A 14165-nucleotide genomic window follows, 5' to 3' on the forward strand; every position below is an offset into this window, starting at 1 on the left:
TTTTTTCCTCTAAGGCTGACAACTTTTCAGCATGGAAGGGCTGAGAACTTTTCAGCACCCTGGTAATAATTGTACATTCTCTGAAATAAGTTTTAAGAATGATAAAGGAATATTGGAAATGTTATGAATATAAGCAAACAAATGTAATTTTTATTTTGTCTAACTTTTTTTTTTGGAGGGTCTCTGAGCATATGCGGATGCGTGTGATGTCGCCTGCGCATGCTCAGAGGCCCTCTGGATGCGGCCGAGAGGTCGGGGCTTTCCATAAACTGGACAAACTACCGGGTTTTGGAAATTCCGTCCAGGCACCCAAACAATCCTCTAAAAAGAGGACATATCTGGGTTTTCCTGGAAGTCTGGTAACCCTGCACAGAAGGGCTATAGTGATCACAGGGGTACATGCTGGACAGGATAAATAGGAATACAGAGGGAAGATGGAAGGTGGACATGGAAAGAGAAGCTATGTCACATGCACAGGACCCTGCAAAGATAAGGGAAAACAGTGACAATCCAAAGAGAGATACTGTGACCAAAGCGAATGGAAAAATAAAATGCTCAGACAATAAAGGTAGAAAAATGTATTTCATTCTGAATTTATTACTGGTAATAAGCAATGCACATATCTGATATATTGTATTTTGGTTTCCGTTTCTCTAGTATTGTTGTGATCCCTTCTTTCATATTTGTTGAGCATCCGTCTGTGTCTTGTGTATCTGATCATGGAATGGTATTCTGATAATTTATTTAAAGCAGTATATCAAATTTTAAATAAAACATAAAACATAGAATGTAGTTTCTGTGTAAAAATCTTGCAGCGGTCTCACTGTTCTTGTAGTGCTTAGCCTCCTATGGTACCCTATAGCTGGTTATGTGCACAGGAGGCAAGCCAGAAGAACGGTTCATAGACAACAACGCGGAAGACAAAGGCGCGCGCCGACAACTGAGCGCAAGATGGAGGTGCGCGCCGACAACTGAGCGCAAGACGGAGGCGCGCACCGAAGAAAATTACTGTTTTTAGGGGCTCCGACGGGGGGCTTTGTTGGGGAGCACCCCCAGTTTACTTAATACAAATCGCACCGGCGTTGTGGGGGGTTTGGGGGGGTTGTAACCCCCCACATTTTACTATAAACTTAACTTTTTCCCTAAAAACAGGGAAAAAGTGAAGTTTTCAGTAAAATGTGGGGGGTTACAACCCCCCAAACCCCCCACAAAGCCCCCACAATGCGGCGCGATCTGTATTAAGTAAAGTGGGGGGGGGGTTCCCCCCACGCCCCCCCTGTCAGAGCCCTAAAAACAGTAATTTTCTTCAGCGCACGCCTCCGCGCTGCGCTCAATTGTCTGCTCGCACCTTTGTCCCGGCGTGCTTTTGACCTGACACCCAGAAGAACACTATCAGATAAAAAAAGGTTAAAACATGAAAAAAAGAAATTTCTCCTTTACCATTACATTAGGGTAGGGTTACCAGACGTCCGGATTTCCCCAGAGATGTCCTCCTTTTCAAGGACATGTCCGGGGTTCCAATACCCAGCATATTGTCCCGGTTTTGAAAAGCTTCCCTCAAAATCATGTCGGGAAGGGGCATCCGCGCATGCGTGGTTGCACCGCAGTGTTTGGATGCAACGTCATTGCATCGCATCCACGCATATGCGGATGCCGTCTGGGGGGTGGAATGGGGGGCGGCGGAATGGGGCGCGACACAGACGGAACATGGGCGGGCCTCGGGATGTGGCCATGGGTCTGGATTTTCCTTTGGAAAAATCTAGTAACCCTACATTAGGGTTCTGGGACACTGATCCCCAGAGCTATATGTATATACTCCTCCTGTTATAAATATAATCTGCTATCTTCAACTTATTGTAACTTTACGTTGCTATTTATCCCCAACAGGTCCTGTCAGACAATACCTACTAAAATGTACATATTACATTTTCGCTCAGCAAATTGTATTTCTATACTATTGCCTCCTGAGGTCTCTGATCTCTGTATTTCCTCTGAATATCTACTTATTGTATTTCACTGAATGTCCAGCACTCTTGATTGTAAACCGCCTAGAAGTCACAAGATTGTGGCGGTATAGAAGAATAAAGTTATTATTATTATTATTATATAGCAGTAACCAGCTGCTTAGACAAATTCTTTACCAGTTCCCACAAAACTATTAACCAGAGACAAACTGTTTCTCCCTACTCCCAACAACTCACTTCCCCTTCTCACTCCAGCTGCTTTTTGTCTCCCTCTACACCAGGGGCCAGCAACCCACTGCTCTTGGACCATGTGGCTGCGGCTCTTCTCTTGTATCGGCGTGTTAGCGGCAGTGATTCCTACAGCTCTTTACCGCTAACCCAGAAGCCTCGCCTCTGCCATGTCCTGCCTTCTGTCAGAACTTCCTGTTTCTGCCCAAGTGGGATGTGACAGAGGAGAGGCTTCTGGGTTAGTGGCAAACAGCTGTAGGAATCACTGCTGCTAGCCCATGAAAAAAAAGAGAAAGCATGATATTTGTGAGTAGGGCTGGGGTTGAGGGGAAGAAAGGAAGGAAAGATGTTGCAGGAGGGATGAGAGTGGTGAGGGAGAAATGGACATGGTACATGGGGAGAGGGGGAAAATGGGCATAAGAGTGGAGGGGAAGGAGAGATGGTGCATGCTGGTGCTTTACACTGCTGATGTTGAACAGCTAATCCTTATTTGCTTTGATGCAGCGGTGGTATTGCCATGAAATGTTGATCTCATTAAATTCTTTTTATTTTCTTTATGTACCTCAAGTTTTGTTTTTTTTTGTTAAATGCATATACTGTATACCCATATCACAATAAAAATTGTATCTCAAACCCCCTTCTCTAACCATTGCAGCTCTTTGTAAATCTTGGGTCAAATATTTAGGATAAAATGGCTCTTTGCTTTAAAAGGTTACTGCAAAAACACTATGCACAAACTTTACTAAGGTTCCAAATCTTTTTTGCACTTCATAAGAGTACTGTGTTAACTCCCAGGAGTCAGGACTCAAAGAGCAACAACCTTATGTGTGAAATAAATCACTGTAAATATTACTAGTGTTCACTGAATCTTTCAATATGCAGAAATTCAGCAAACAGGCCACTGATGTCATAGCAACAGTGAAACAGTCTGTACTTTATATAGACTCCTCCCACTACAAAGGGCAAAGAGATACTATTGGCTGTTTTGAAAGATTCAGAGGTTTTTTTTTCAGCTTGAGAAACAGTGAGGAGCAGGGGTTAGCAACTAATATGCATTGAGGTGCAAGAAAAACACATTGCAAAATCAACGAGGAGAGAGAGAAAGAGTGCAGGAGCCCATTCAACCAGGGATGGTTACCTACTAGGCAGACTAAGCAGCTGCCTACCACATCAGAATCTGACAGTAGCGAAGCACAGCTGCATTAAAGCAAAAGCTCCTGAAAATTACACCAATTAAAAGAAGTGAAGGAGTGGCTTAGTGCAGTCTCAGCACCCTGAGGTTGCAGGTTCAAGCTCAGTACTGCTCCTTGTGATCCTGGGCAAGTCACGTAACACTCTATTCCCCCAGGTACATTAATCAGATTGTGAGCCCACCAGGATAGATAGGGAGAAATACCTGAATGTAAACCAATTAGGCTGTAAGTGGTAAACTAAATATCAGTGTGTACTTTTACTGACAAGGAAAGATAAGGAATTTTCAAATTGCCAATTAATGGTACCTCATCAAACCGATTTTGGAAATTACCTTCATTAGGTAAGCTGATGATTGATTGATTGATTTTAAAAAATCTATATATCGCATACAACTATGCAGTTTCCATATCACATACCTAAAATCTTGTTTCCCTACGATTATCACATATAACAGTCATGTCTAAATAACATCCTTAATCGTCCCTATTATAAACAGGGATAGAGAGCAAATTCAATCAATTCAGAAATACAGGCAAGCTTTAAATCATACATTGCTGTCAAAAAAAAAATTCTAAAAGGCGATTATCAACTGAAATATACCTTAGCATAAGAAGGCATTAGCAAATAATTGAGTTTTCAGCATTTTCTTAAAATTCATCCTCCCCATACAAAATCGCAAGATACCAGGTAGGCCATTACATAGTTCTACGCCAGCCACAGATATCATGTCTAACATTTAAAAGTATACATTTTTACAGAATTGCTCTGGGGGAGCTAAAGGCCTAGTTTATTGAGGGGGGCACAAAATTAGAGATTTCTAGGACATGTAAAACCCTTACAATTGCCTTGCCCTGGCCTACAGAAAGGCTTAGAGCTGGCCTGAGCCCAACCACCAAATCTTTTAAGTACTTTAGCAAGGTCTCAGACAAATACTAAAGCACTGATTAGGTCATTCTCCCTTGCAGGGAAGCAATTTGGTATGAAGATATAATACAATAATACACCCTAACTACAGCACTGAATGACCTGAGCTCTGCATTTAGCTACAGAATGCATGAACTTTGATCAGTTAATTCATTTAATCATTTACCTTTTTTTTTTTTCTTTCTGCTAGTTAAAGCTGTCACACAGCTGACAAAAGAATCCCTCTGCCTTGGCACCAAGTCCTCTTTTACTCCAAGTGCCAGCTCCTTGGTAGGATGATCTTATTCAAAGGTTCTAAGTCATGTGACTCTTCTATACTCCCTGCTCCCTTGTGATAGGTTGGGCTTTGAGATTCCTTAGAGACTGACACCCATAGAGAGCTTTGTGTAACCATTAGCTGGCTGCAGGATTTTTTCTCTCTCTTTCTAGTGCACTTCCTCTAAAAACCTTTAAATATTCCCTAGTCCTAAGGCCTCCTAGGTAAAGTCAGCAAACAAGTTAATTCAATAAAACAGTATCACTACCAGCTTTGTTTACTGACCTTCAATTGCAAGTGGGCAGATATAATGTACTCCCCTTGCTCCTTCTCCACAGCTGCCTCCATTTCTTGCAGATCTCTCTTTTCTCCCTGCTGGGGGAAAAGAGAGACAGAGTTAGACAATTCATAGAAGGGAAGTGCATGAAACCATCTGAAATTGGACTATGGTAGTCCATACTTGCCTAAGGGTACTAAGAACCTTTGCTTATGGAACTCTCTTCCATGTTTTGCATGCACAGTATACTTTCAGTTGAAATTATATGTACTGGCCCTGCAGGATTTGTTTGACATGAGACACTAGTTGTATTGGCTTATAATCAATACTATCTCCCTGTTTATTAACTGTGATATGTATAATTAGTCTGTTTCATGTTTGAGTTATCTCTATACAGCAGGGGTGTCCAATGTTGGTCCTCGAGGGCCGCAATCCAGTCGGGTTTTCAGGATTTCCTCAATGAATATGCATTGAAAGCAGTGCATGCAAATAGATCTCATGCATATTCATTGGGGAAATCTAGAAAACCCGACTGGACTGCGGCCCTCGAGGACCGACATTGGACACCCCTGCTATACAGTATATAAAACCCTAAGTGCGCATGCGCTGTTGAAACGTGATTCCTGGCGCTGTGAGGTGTGCTTCTGTGGCAGTATTCTACTTGACACCTCACGGCACATGTGGTGGCTGGAGGCGCATGAGCGTGCAGCTCTTTCAACGGCGGTCGGCTTCGGGCGCGTGCGGCTGTGTTTGGCGGTCCCCTATTAGTTGCGCCTAGAGGACCGGCAGGAGAGTGGCGGTTTTTCAACATCAGCGTTGCGCCTAGAGGACCAGCAGGAGAGTGGCGGTTGCGGTGGCGGTTTCACAAAGGCGGCGCCGGTAGTTTGTCCCCTGTTAGTAGCGGCAGGAGAGTGTCAGTTGCGGTGCTGCTTTGCTTAGAGGAACAGCGGCTGCTATAAAGTAAAAAAAATTGCTACTGCTCAGGGAAGTGGAGAGGGAGAGGGAAAGGGGGCTGCTCTGGGGGAGGGGTGTGCTGGGAGGCAGACAGCTTTGCTTGTGGGGGAAGACAGAAGGGGGGCCACGGAGAAACAGTCAGGGAGGAACTGGAAGGGGAGAGGGAAAGGGGGCTGCTTTCTAGCACCCGTTAAAGTAACGGGCTTAAAGACTAGTCTTTTGTATATTTGTATATTTATAATAATTATCTGTATACTTTGTATATTTATTTTGAAAAATAAAAATGATTCTTTAAAAAAAAAAAAAAGAACCTTAACTCTTTCTGATCCTCGGGCAATATTGACACATTCACATTCTTACTAAGTTGCAAATTGGCAACTTTTTTCTCCTGGTCTTATTTCCTGGTTTTGTCTGGCCATAGTTCCAAAAAGACTGCTAATTCTCTTTGGAGACCCTTTTATTCCTTGTTATTCTTAATTTCTACCCTACCAGATTGAGGGAAAGAAACTGTACTCAAAGGATTGAGATTGTCTGTCTGGGGACAAAATAACTATGGGTTAGATTCACTAAGCAAACCAATCATGTACCGATCAGTTTGCGAGCCCTTTGCGACCAAATTTCCCTCCAACCCCATTCACTAAAGGCAGTAGCAATCCGATCCCGATCCTCCCAAGCAAATTAGCAAAACCCCGTGCAAAATAGCCAAGCGATTGATTCATTAACAATTGCTTAGCTATTTTGAGTCGAGTTTTACTTTTGGCAAACCTAACAGGTCTGCAGGTTTTTTGATACGCTTACCTGTCTTTTTTATTCATTTTTTCCCCATGGCACAGATATTTTGTGTGTGTTGCACGCACAAAATATATGCCATATAAAAAAAAAAAGAAAAGACAGGCAGGCTGCCCTTCCCCGCACTGCAAGCCCGTGGTTTTAACCCGCGGGTTAAAACCACAGGCTCCCTGCCCGAAAAAAAAGGAAAAAGGGAAAAATAAAAGTCACGATGCCCCCCTCCACATAAATGCCCCCCCCCCCGCAATGCCCCACAAAATGCAGGAGGGATGCCAAATCCCTCCTGCCATGTTAAACCCCTCCTGGCCTGGCTGGGCCCGGCCCGGCCCACCTCCTTCCCTGTTGCAAAATCTAGTCCGGCCCGGCCCATCCACCACCAAAAAACAAACTGCAGGAGGGATGCCAACTCCCTCCTGCCATCGCCCCCTTTCACCCCCCTCCCCATACCTTTAACGGAGCAGGAGGGATGTTCAACCCCTCCTGCTCCAATGCCTCCTGCGACGACTCTGAGGCCTTAGGCCCCGCCCCGGCGCATCATGCGATGCACGGGGCAGGGCCTAAGTCCCTGGTTGGCTCAGGCAACCTTGGGAGGGGCCAGGGGCAACCGAGCCAATCAGGGACTTCCTTAGTGCTGAAGCTTAGGATGTCCCTGACTGGCTATTGCTTTGACCAATCAGGGACTTCCTTGGGCTCAGCCCTGATTGGCTCAGGCGCCCCAGGCCCCGCCCAAGGTGGTAGCCTGAGCCAATCAGGGTCTTAGGCTCCTCCCCGTGCATCACATGATGCAACGGGGTGGGGCCTAAGGCTTCGGAGTCGTTACAGGAGGCATTGGAGCAGGAGGGGTTGAGCACCCCTTCTGCTCCGTGAAAAGTACAGGGAGGGGGGTGGAAAGGGGGTCTGGAATGGGAGGGAGTGTCCGGCTAGGTGGGGGTTGGTAGGAGGGATTTGGCATCCCTCCTTCAGTTTGTTTTTTCGTTGGTTGATTGGTGGGTGGGTGGGCTGCGCCTAGCCAGCCGGACTAGATTTTGCAACAGGGAGGAAGGTGGGCCAGGCCAGGAGGGGTTTAACATGGCCCCTTTTGTGGGGCATTGTGGGGGGGTGGGGGGCATTGCAACTTTTTTTTTTCCTTTTCATAGGCTATAGGAGCCTGTGGTTTTAACCCGCTTTAACCTGTGGGTTAAAACCACGGGCTCCCAGTGTGGGAAGGGCAGGAGAGATTCGGGGCGAGAGCGGGAGAGTCGGGGCAGGCAGATTCGGGGCACAGCTTCGGGGCAGCAGAGAGCAGGTTGCGGGGCAATTTTTTTGTGGGGTTCGGGGCACTTGTTGGGAGAGGAGGTTTAATTTTTTTTTTAAATCGGGCAGATATTTTGCATGTGTAAAAAATGCAAAATATATTCCCGATTAAAATTTTTTTTTTAAAAGCCGGCAGAGGCTGTTTCTCCTGTCACTACTGTCAGGATTTTAGCGATCTGTGTAGTTGGCTGGGGGCGTGACAATGATCGTCTCCATTTGCATGCAGGCCTTTAATGAATTCGTCGGCCTGCATGCAAACGGAAACGGATCGCACACGGATCGGAGGGTTAGTGAATCTAGCCCTAAATGAATATTTAATGATGGAAACCAATTTTTTTTAGGAGGGGGTGGGAGAAATGGTGGAAAAACATGCAGAGGGGCATTTTTGAAAGAACACCTGAGTCAGAATTAGGACATCCCACTCATAACTTCCAAAAACTAGTCCATCTCACAACCATTTTCAAACAGGAAAAACATTGATGCTTCCTTTTTGAAAATATGCATGAACATCCAAAATGAATAGTCATTTTCCAAAATAAGACTTCCAAATTATGAACACCAAAAAACCAGGAACAAGGTTGTCTGTCTGATGGTATGTGTACAAAAATGGCTACACAGATGTCCCTGCAGACTAGAGCAGGGAGGCAGTTTAGTGCTCAGTACATTGGACTTTAATCTAGGACACCCAGATTCATTTTCCACTGCAACTCTGTTATTTTAAATAGTGAGCCCTCCAGAGACAGGGAAATACCTACTGTACCCGACTGTAGATCACCTCAGTAGCCCTCATGCTGGCAAGTGCAGGTCTAATATTTAGGTGCAATAGGGCTTACAATTTAAAAATTAAAAAAAAAAAAAAGTTGAAGTAGGATTTGAACCTGGGTCCTTTAGTTTATAGCCTACTGCACTGGCCACTAGGTTACCATTCAATCCTGCTTGAATGCCCAGAATACCTGATGATGTCAGGAAGCCTAGTTTCCCTTTCTAATGTCACTTTCAAGAGTCAGGGAGGGGGACAGTAGCTACTGGGAGATTCATGAGGGGTCATGCCTAATGTGACCATTTATTTTTTCCCTCAAAATGGGACCGGACTGGACCCTCCCTGGATCTTCCTCCCCGGACCCCCTCTGAATCTTCCTGGATTTCCCCCCCCCCCAGGAATACGTTAAATACAGTGCAAAATATAGACAGCAGATATAAATTCTCAAAACTGACACATTTTGATCACTAAATTGAAAATAAAATCATTTTCCCTACCTTTGTTGTCTGGTGATTTCATGAGTCTCTAGTTGCACTTCCTTCTGGCTGTGCATCCTAAGTTTCGGTTGGCCCATGTGCCTAAGACCGCGCCCATAGGCGGGGGCTTAGGCGCCTGGACCAATCAGACCTTAGGCCCTTCCCCGGTGCATCCCACAATGCAACAGGAAGGGGAAGGCCCACCTCATTTCGATAGAGGTGAGCCTTCCGGCTGGATGATGGAAAGACCCATCCGTCTGGCCATCATTCCAGGTTAGCGGGGATGTGTGTCTGAGGAAGGGTTAGACGAGGTGGGGTTTTGCGCACGGGGGGGGGGGTGTCAGCGTGAGGGGAGGCGGGCGTTGGGATATCTATGGTAGGGGGTTTCCGACAGGAGGGATTAGGCACCCTCCTGCACGTTTCATTCGGGGGGGGGGGGGGGTTTCCAGAAGGAGAGATTGGGAACCCTCCTGCTGGTGATCTTCAAGATGGTGGTGGGTGTTCTGGCAGGAGGGATTGGGCACCCTTCTGCCAACGATCTTTAGGGAGGGGTGTTCCAGCATGAGGGATTGGGCACCTTCCTTCCAGCAATCTTCAGGGGTGGAGGTGTTCCATCAGGATGGATTGAGCACCCTCCTGTCGGCGATCTTCAGGAATGGGTGGGGGTGTTCTGGCCAGGAGGGATTGGGCATCCTTCCTGCCGCGTTCATTCGGGGTGGGTGGGGGGCGTTTCGGCAGGAGCGATTGGGCATCCCTCCTGTCCCATTTGTTTGGGGGGAGGGACTACTAAACTTTTTGCGGCAGGGAAATCCCTTGCCATGATAAGCTTAGCAGTCGTGTCTACTTACAATATAGGCCAGCATTTTGCTGGCCTACATTGTACACATCTCCCGCTAGACTAAGGCGACGCGTACGTCCACCTAGGTTTGCCTAAGGCGACTTCCAGGGCAAACCACGCCTCCAGCTAGTCTTAGGCGAGTTTAAGCAGGCATGCAGGGCTCCTGGAGGCACCGCCAATGTATGCGGCCTGCCTTGGGAGCATTTTTTTTAACAAATGTGCATTCTGATTGGCTGGTTAGACAGCGGTAGGACACCTACCACTGCCTACAATCGAGATGCCGTTTGCAGAATCCAGGCCTAAGTGTATGGCCCTTGATGGAGAATGCCCCAACTTTGTTGGTTGGGCTGAGAACTTTTCAGGGCCCCTCATAAATGCATTGTTTTTCTGGGTTAATTTTCCAAGCAGAAGTATATGCATACATTTTGAAAATCTGTGAAAGTTGGTACATAGAAAGGGACACATGCACCTTCTACTGGTCCACACAGTTATAACATTATCCCCTAATGCTAACTAGTAGGTGCATGCATGTTTCTTTTAGTGTGCACATATGAATAGTTTAGCATAGGGTTACAATATGGCTTCAGCAAAAGGAGGACGGACTGAGACATCTGGGTTTTACTTCCACTGAAAGCAATGGAAGTAAAACCTGGATGTCTCAATCCGTCCTCCTTTTTCTGGAGCCATATGGTAACCCTAGTTTAGCAGGTTTATTAGAACTCTGGTAAATAGCATAATATTACCGTATTTTTCGCTCCTTAAGACGCACTTTTTTCCACCCAAAAGTCGAAATGTCGATGCGTCTTATGCAGCGAAGATATAAATTTTTAACACCTCCTTCCCCGGTCGGGCCTTTTAAAAACACACCCAGTACCTTTTTTTAACCCTTGTCCCTTTTAAAAACACCATCCGCCCAGTCCCGTCCCTCTTCAAATCTTCCCCATTGCATTCGCCATTGCCTTCAAATCTCCCCCATCGCGAGATCTCAAGGCACCATTCGGAGGGCAGCGCTGGCCCAGGCATGTGGACGGAAAGCTCGCGCCTGCCAGCCGACGCTGAAAACACCATTCAGAGAGCGGCCCTGACACCGCTGGACCACCAGGCAATGGGAGAGGGTTAAGGAGGTGCGGAACAGGACGTGGCGGCATGGGCCCAGGCAGGCGGGCGGAGGGCTCATGCCTGCCGGCCAATGCACCGCTGGACCACCAGGCAATGGGGGAGATTTGAAGAGGGACGGGACTGGGTGGGGGGTGTTTTAAAAAGGGACGAGGGTTAAAAAAAGATAGTGGGGTGTTTTTAAAAGGCCCTACCGGGGGGGGGGGGTGTTAAAAATTAATATCTTCACTACCGGACGGGACAGGGGTGTTTTAAAACGGGATAGTGGTTAAAAAACGTTTTAAATTTTTGTTTCATTGTTCTGCATACTGAAGGTTGCTCCCTGCTCTAGGAGGGGGTGGTGTTCATGCTGTGGTATTCTTGATTATCCCAGGACAAGCAGGCAGGTGTTCTTGCTAGTGGGTGACGTCATCTGACAGAGCCCCGATGCGGACGTCTCACAAGCATACTTGCTTGTAGAAACTTTAGAAGTTTCGAGTTGCCCGCACCGCACATACGCGAGTGCCTTCCCGCCCAGTGCACCGGGCGCATTTCCTTAGTTCTTATTTTTCCGCGGAGCCGAGAAGTCCGTCTTCGACTCTCTGCGTGAAGTAACTTCACTTGTGCCTTCTAAGTCCGCGGTTTTGGGTTCTTTTTACTCATTGTCGTCGTTTTTCGTTGTGTTTTCTTGTTCTTAAAAAAAAAAAAAAAATTCTTCCATCCGTTCGACCGGGCATGCCACGTGGCCGCGGCCCCGTGGCTTCGATCTTGCGGCGGAGCTTTTTCGGCCTAAGTCCCGGCCTATCACCGGCTTAAAAAAGTATGTCAAGTGCCAGCGCGCGATTTCACTGACGGACCCTCATCGACGCTGTCTTCAGTGTCTTGGGCCTCAACACCTTCTGAAATCGTGCCGGCCTTGCTCCACGCTTACAGCACGTGCGTTCAAGCGTCGCTGCTTCTTGGTACTGGGGGGCAGGTTACAGGACAGGACAGTGCAGTGGGACAGGGTACAGAGCCTGGCTAGGAGTGTAGGGTTGGGTGCAGAGCCTGGCAGGGAGAATTTGGTTCAGAATAGTTTTTTTCTTGTTTTCCTCCTCTAAATTTAGGGTGCGTCTTATGGAGCGAAAAATACGGTATGTATAAATACTGGAAGCAAACTGGCATCTTATGTTCAGAAATGGGCATTTATAAAATTGTATCAAAAAATGGTGTCCATCTTGTAGGTATATTTAACAATCTGAGTTCAGGCATTATCAGGCCTAGGGAGAAATCTGAATTTATGCACCTCACTTAACCCAGTAAATTTGAGCCTAGCCAAGAGCAGGTTTAAATGCAGGATGCATCTTCTGAGTATATAATGTTTTAAATATAATATATTTTTCTTCAAAAAGTTAATTAATATCCTTACAGAGAAAGGTGTGCACACACTATTTACTCATTCAGTCAGTTATAAAATTATCTCCTGAATGGCCTTAGTGTGCATGGAGAACTATAGAGCTTAACCAGAAATAACTCAGATATCATGAAAAAAATCAACAATATATGTAATAACACTTTCAATTTCAGTTGATGCTGAAATGTCCAATGGTATAATATAAGAACAGCATAGGCTAAAAACTAATTCAAACTGAAGAAAAAAGCCTTAGACAAAGGCCCTCCCACCTCCACTGAAGTGGTTTGCTAAAGGTGGTTGAGCGTAGAGAATGACACGGTGAAAAAATTGGTCCCCGTCACCGCCCCGTCCCCGTCTCACCATCCCCGTCACCGCCCCGTCCCCGTCTCACCATCCCCGTCACCGCCCCGTCCCCGTCTCACCATCCTCTTCACCGCCCCGTCACCGCCACTGCCACCCCATTCACCGCCCCGTCACCGCCACTGCAATCCCATTCACTTTTCTTTATTTACGTATAAAGGAAACATTCTTTAAAACTTTAAAACTTAGTTAAATATTAGTTAATAACTATACAAAAACAAAACACGCAGAGAAAAAATTAATTAATATAAATTCTCAAAACTGACACATTTTGATCACTAAATTTAAAATAGTTATTTTTCATACAGTTTTTCAATCACTAATCTTCCACCACCCCTGGGGCTAGCAATGCAAAAACAAACACGACATGTACTTTAAATGCTTACAATGTTAGCCTATATGGTAAGTAGACGCGGCCGCTGTACCTAATCGCGGCAAAGATCTCCCTGCCGTGATTAGCATAGTGACCGCGGCTACGGCTGCAAGTCTCCCCTCCCCCCCAGCGATCACGGCAGGAGGGCACCCAACCCCTCCTGTAGACCCCCCCAACGGCCCTCCCGACAATCGCAGCAGAAGGGTACCCAACCCCTCCTGCCGGTCCTCCCAATGGCCTCCCCTAAGATCGCCGGCAGGAGGGTACCCAACCCCTCCTGCTGGACCCCCCCCCCCAACGAACCCTCCCACCCCGGAACCCCCTTAGTCTTACTTTCCAAGTTGGACCGGACGGCTCCTCACACGTATGGCCAGCAGGCTTGCCTCCGTCCAAATGAGGCGGGCCCGCCCCTACCCTGCCCAACCCACAGGATCCTAGGGCCTGATTGGTCTAGGCACCTAAAGCCACTCCCGCTATAGGAGGGGCCTTAGGTGCTTGGGCCAATCAGGCCCTAGGATCCTGTGGGTTAGGCAGGGGAGGGGAGGGGCGGGCCCGCCTCATTTGGACGGAGGCAGGCCTGCTGGCCAGACGAGCGAGGAGCTGTCCGGTCCAACTTGGAAAGTAAGACTAAGGGTGGTGTTTCGGGATGGCGGGGTTTGTTGGGGGAGGGACCGGCAGGAGGGGTTGGGCACCCTCCTATTGGCGATATAGGGGGCCGTTGGGGGTGCCGGCAGGAGGGGTTGGGCACCCTCCTACCAGTGAGGGCGATCGTCGGGGGGGGGGCGGGTTCTATTGGCAGGAAGGGTTGATCTGACAAATGAGGAGCACGGTGAAAACACAGGTAAATTGCGGTTCCTAGAGGGGGGGACATTGGCCTGCGGGGACAAATCTATTCACCGTTTTTGCGGTCGGTGAAAGGATTTGTCCCTGCGTCTGCGGCGATTTGCTAATGAGGTCACCATAACCCGCAGCCAAACCGCAGCCACGCAGC

General features: G+C 47.2%; 2 protein-coding genes across 4 annotated transcripts in view; one reads left to right on the forward strand and one right to left on the reverse strand.

The window, feature by feature from the left end:
* The window catches only part of PTGR1 (prostaglandin reductase 1), a 70397-nt gene extending 65454 nt beyond the window's left edge, over window positions 1-4943 (reverse strand). The window contains exon 1 of one of the 3 annotated variants that reach the window (XM_033926563.1): window positions 4852-4943. The gene's annotated coding sequence lies outside the window, so the exon portion shown is untranslated. Of the gene's footprint in view, window positions 1-4476; window positions 4620-4851 lie in introns of those variants that run through there. The other 2 variants (XM_033926554.1, XM_033926573.1) reach the window with 2 other exon arrangements.
* LOC117368913 (atrial natriuretic peptide receptor 1-like) overlaps window positions 1-14165 on the forward strand; it is a 164766-nt gene that overhangs the window by 7747 nt on the left and 142854 nt on the right. The window contains 1 exon segment of the mRNA XM_033962688.1: window positions 4501-4580. Within this exon segment, the coding sequence (XP_033818579.1) occupies window positions 4501-4580 (80 nt within the window).

This window comes from Geotrypetes seraphini, chromosome 1 (genome assembly GCF_902459505.1).
Source record: "Geotrypetes seraphini chromosome 1, aGeoSer1.1, whole genome shotgun sequence".
Classification (NCBI taxonomy): domain Eukaryota; kingdom Metazoa; phylum Chordata; class Amphibia; order Gymnophiona; family Dermophiidae; genus Geotrypetes; species Geotrypetes seraphini.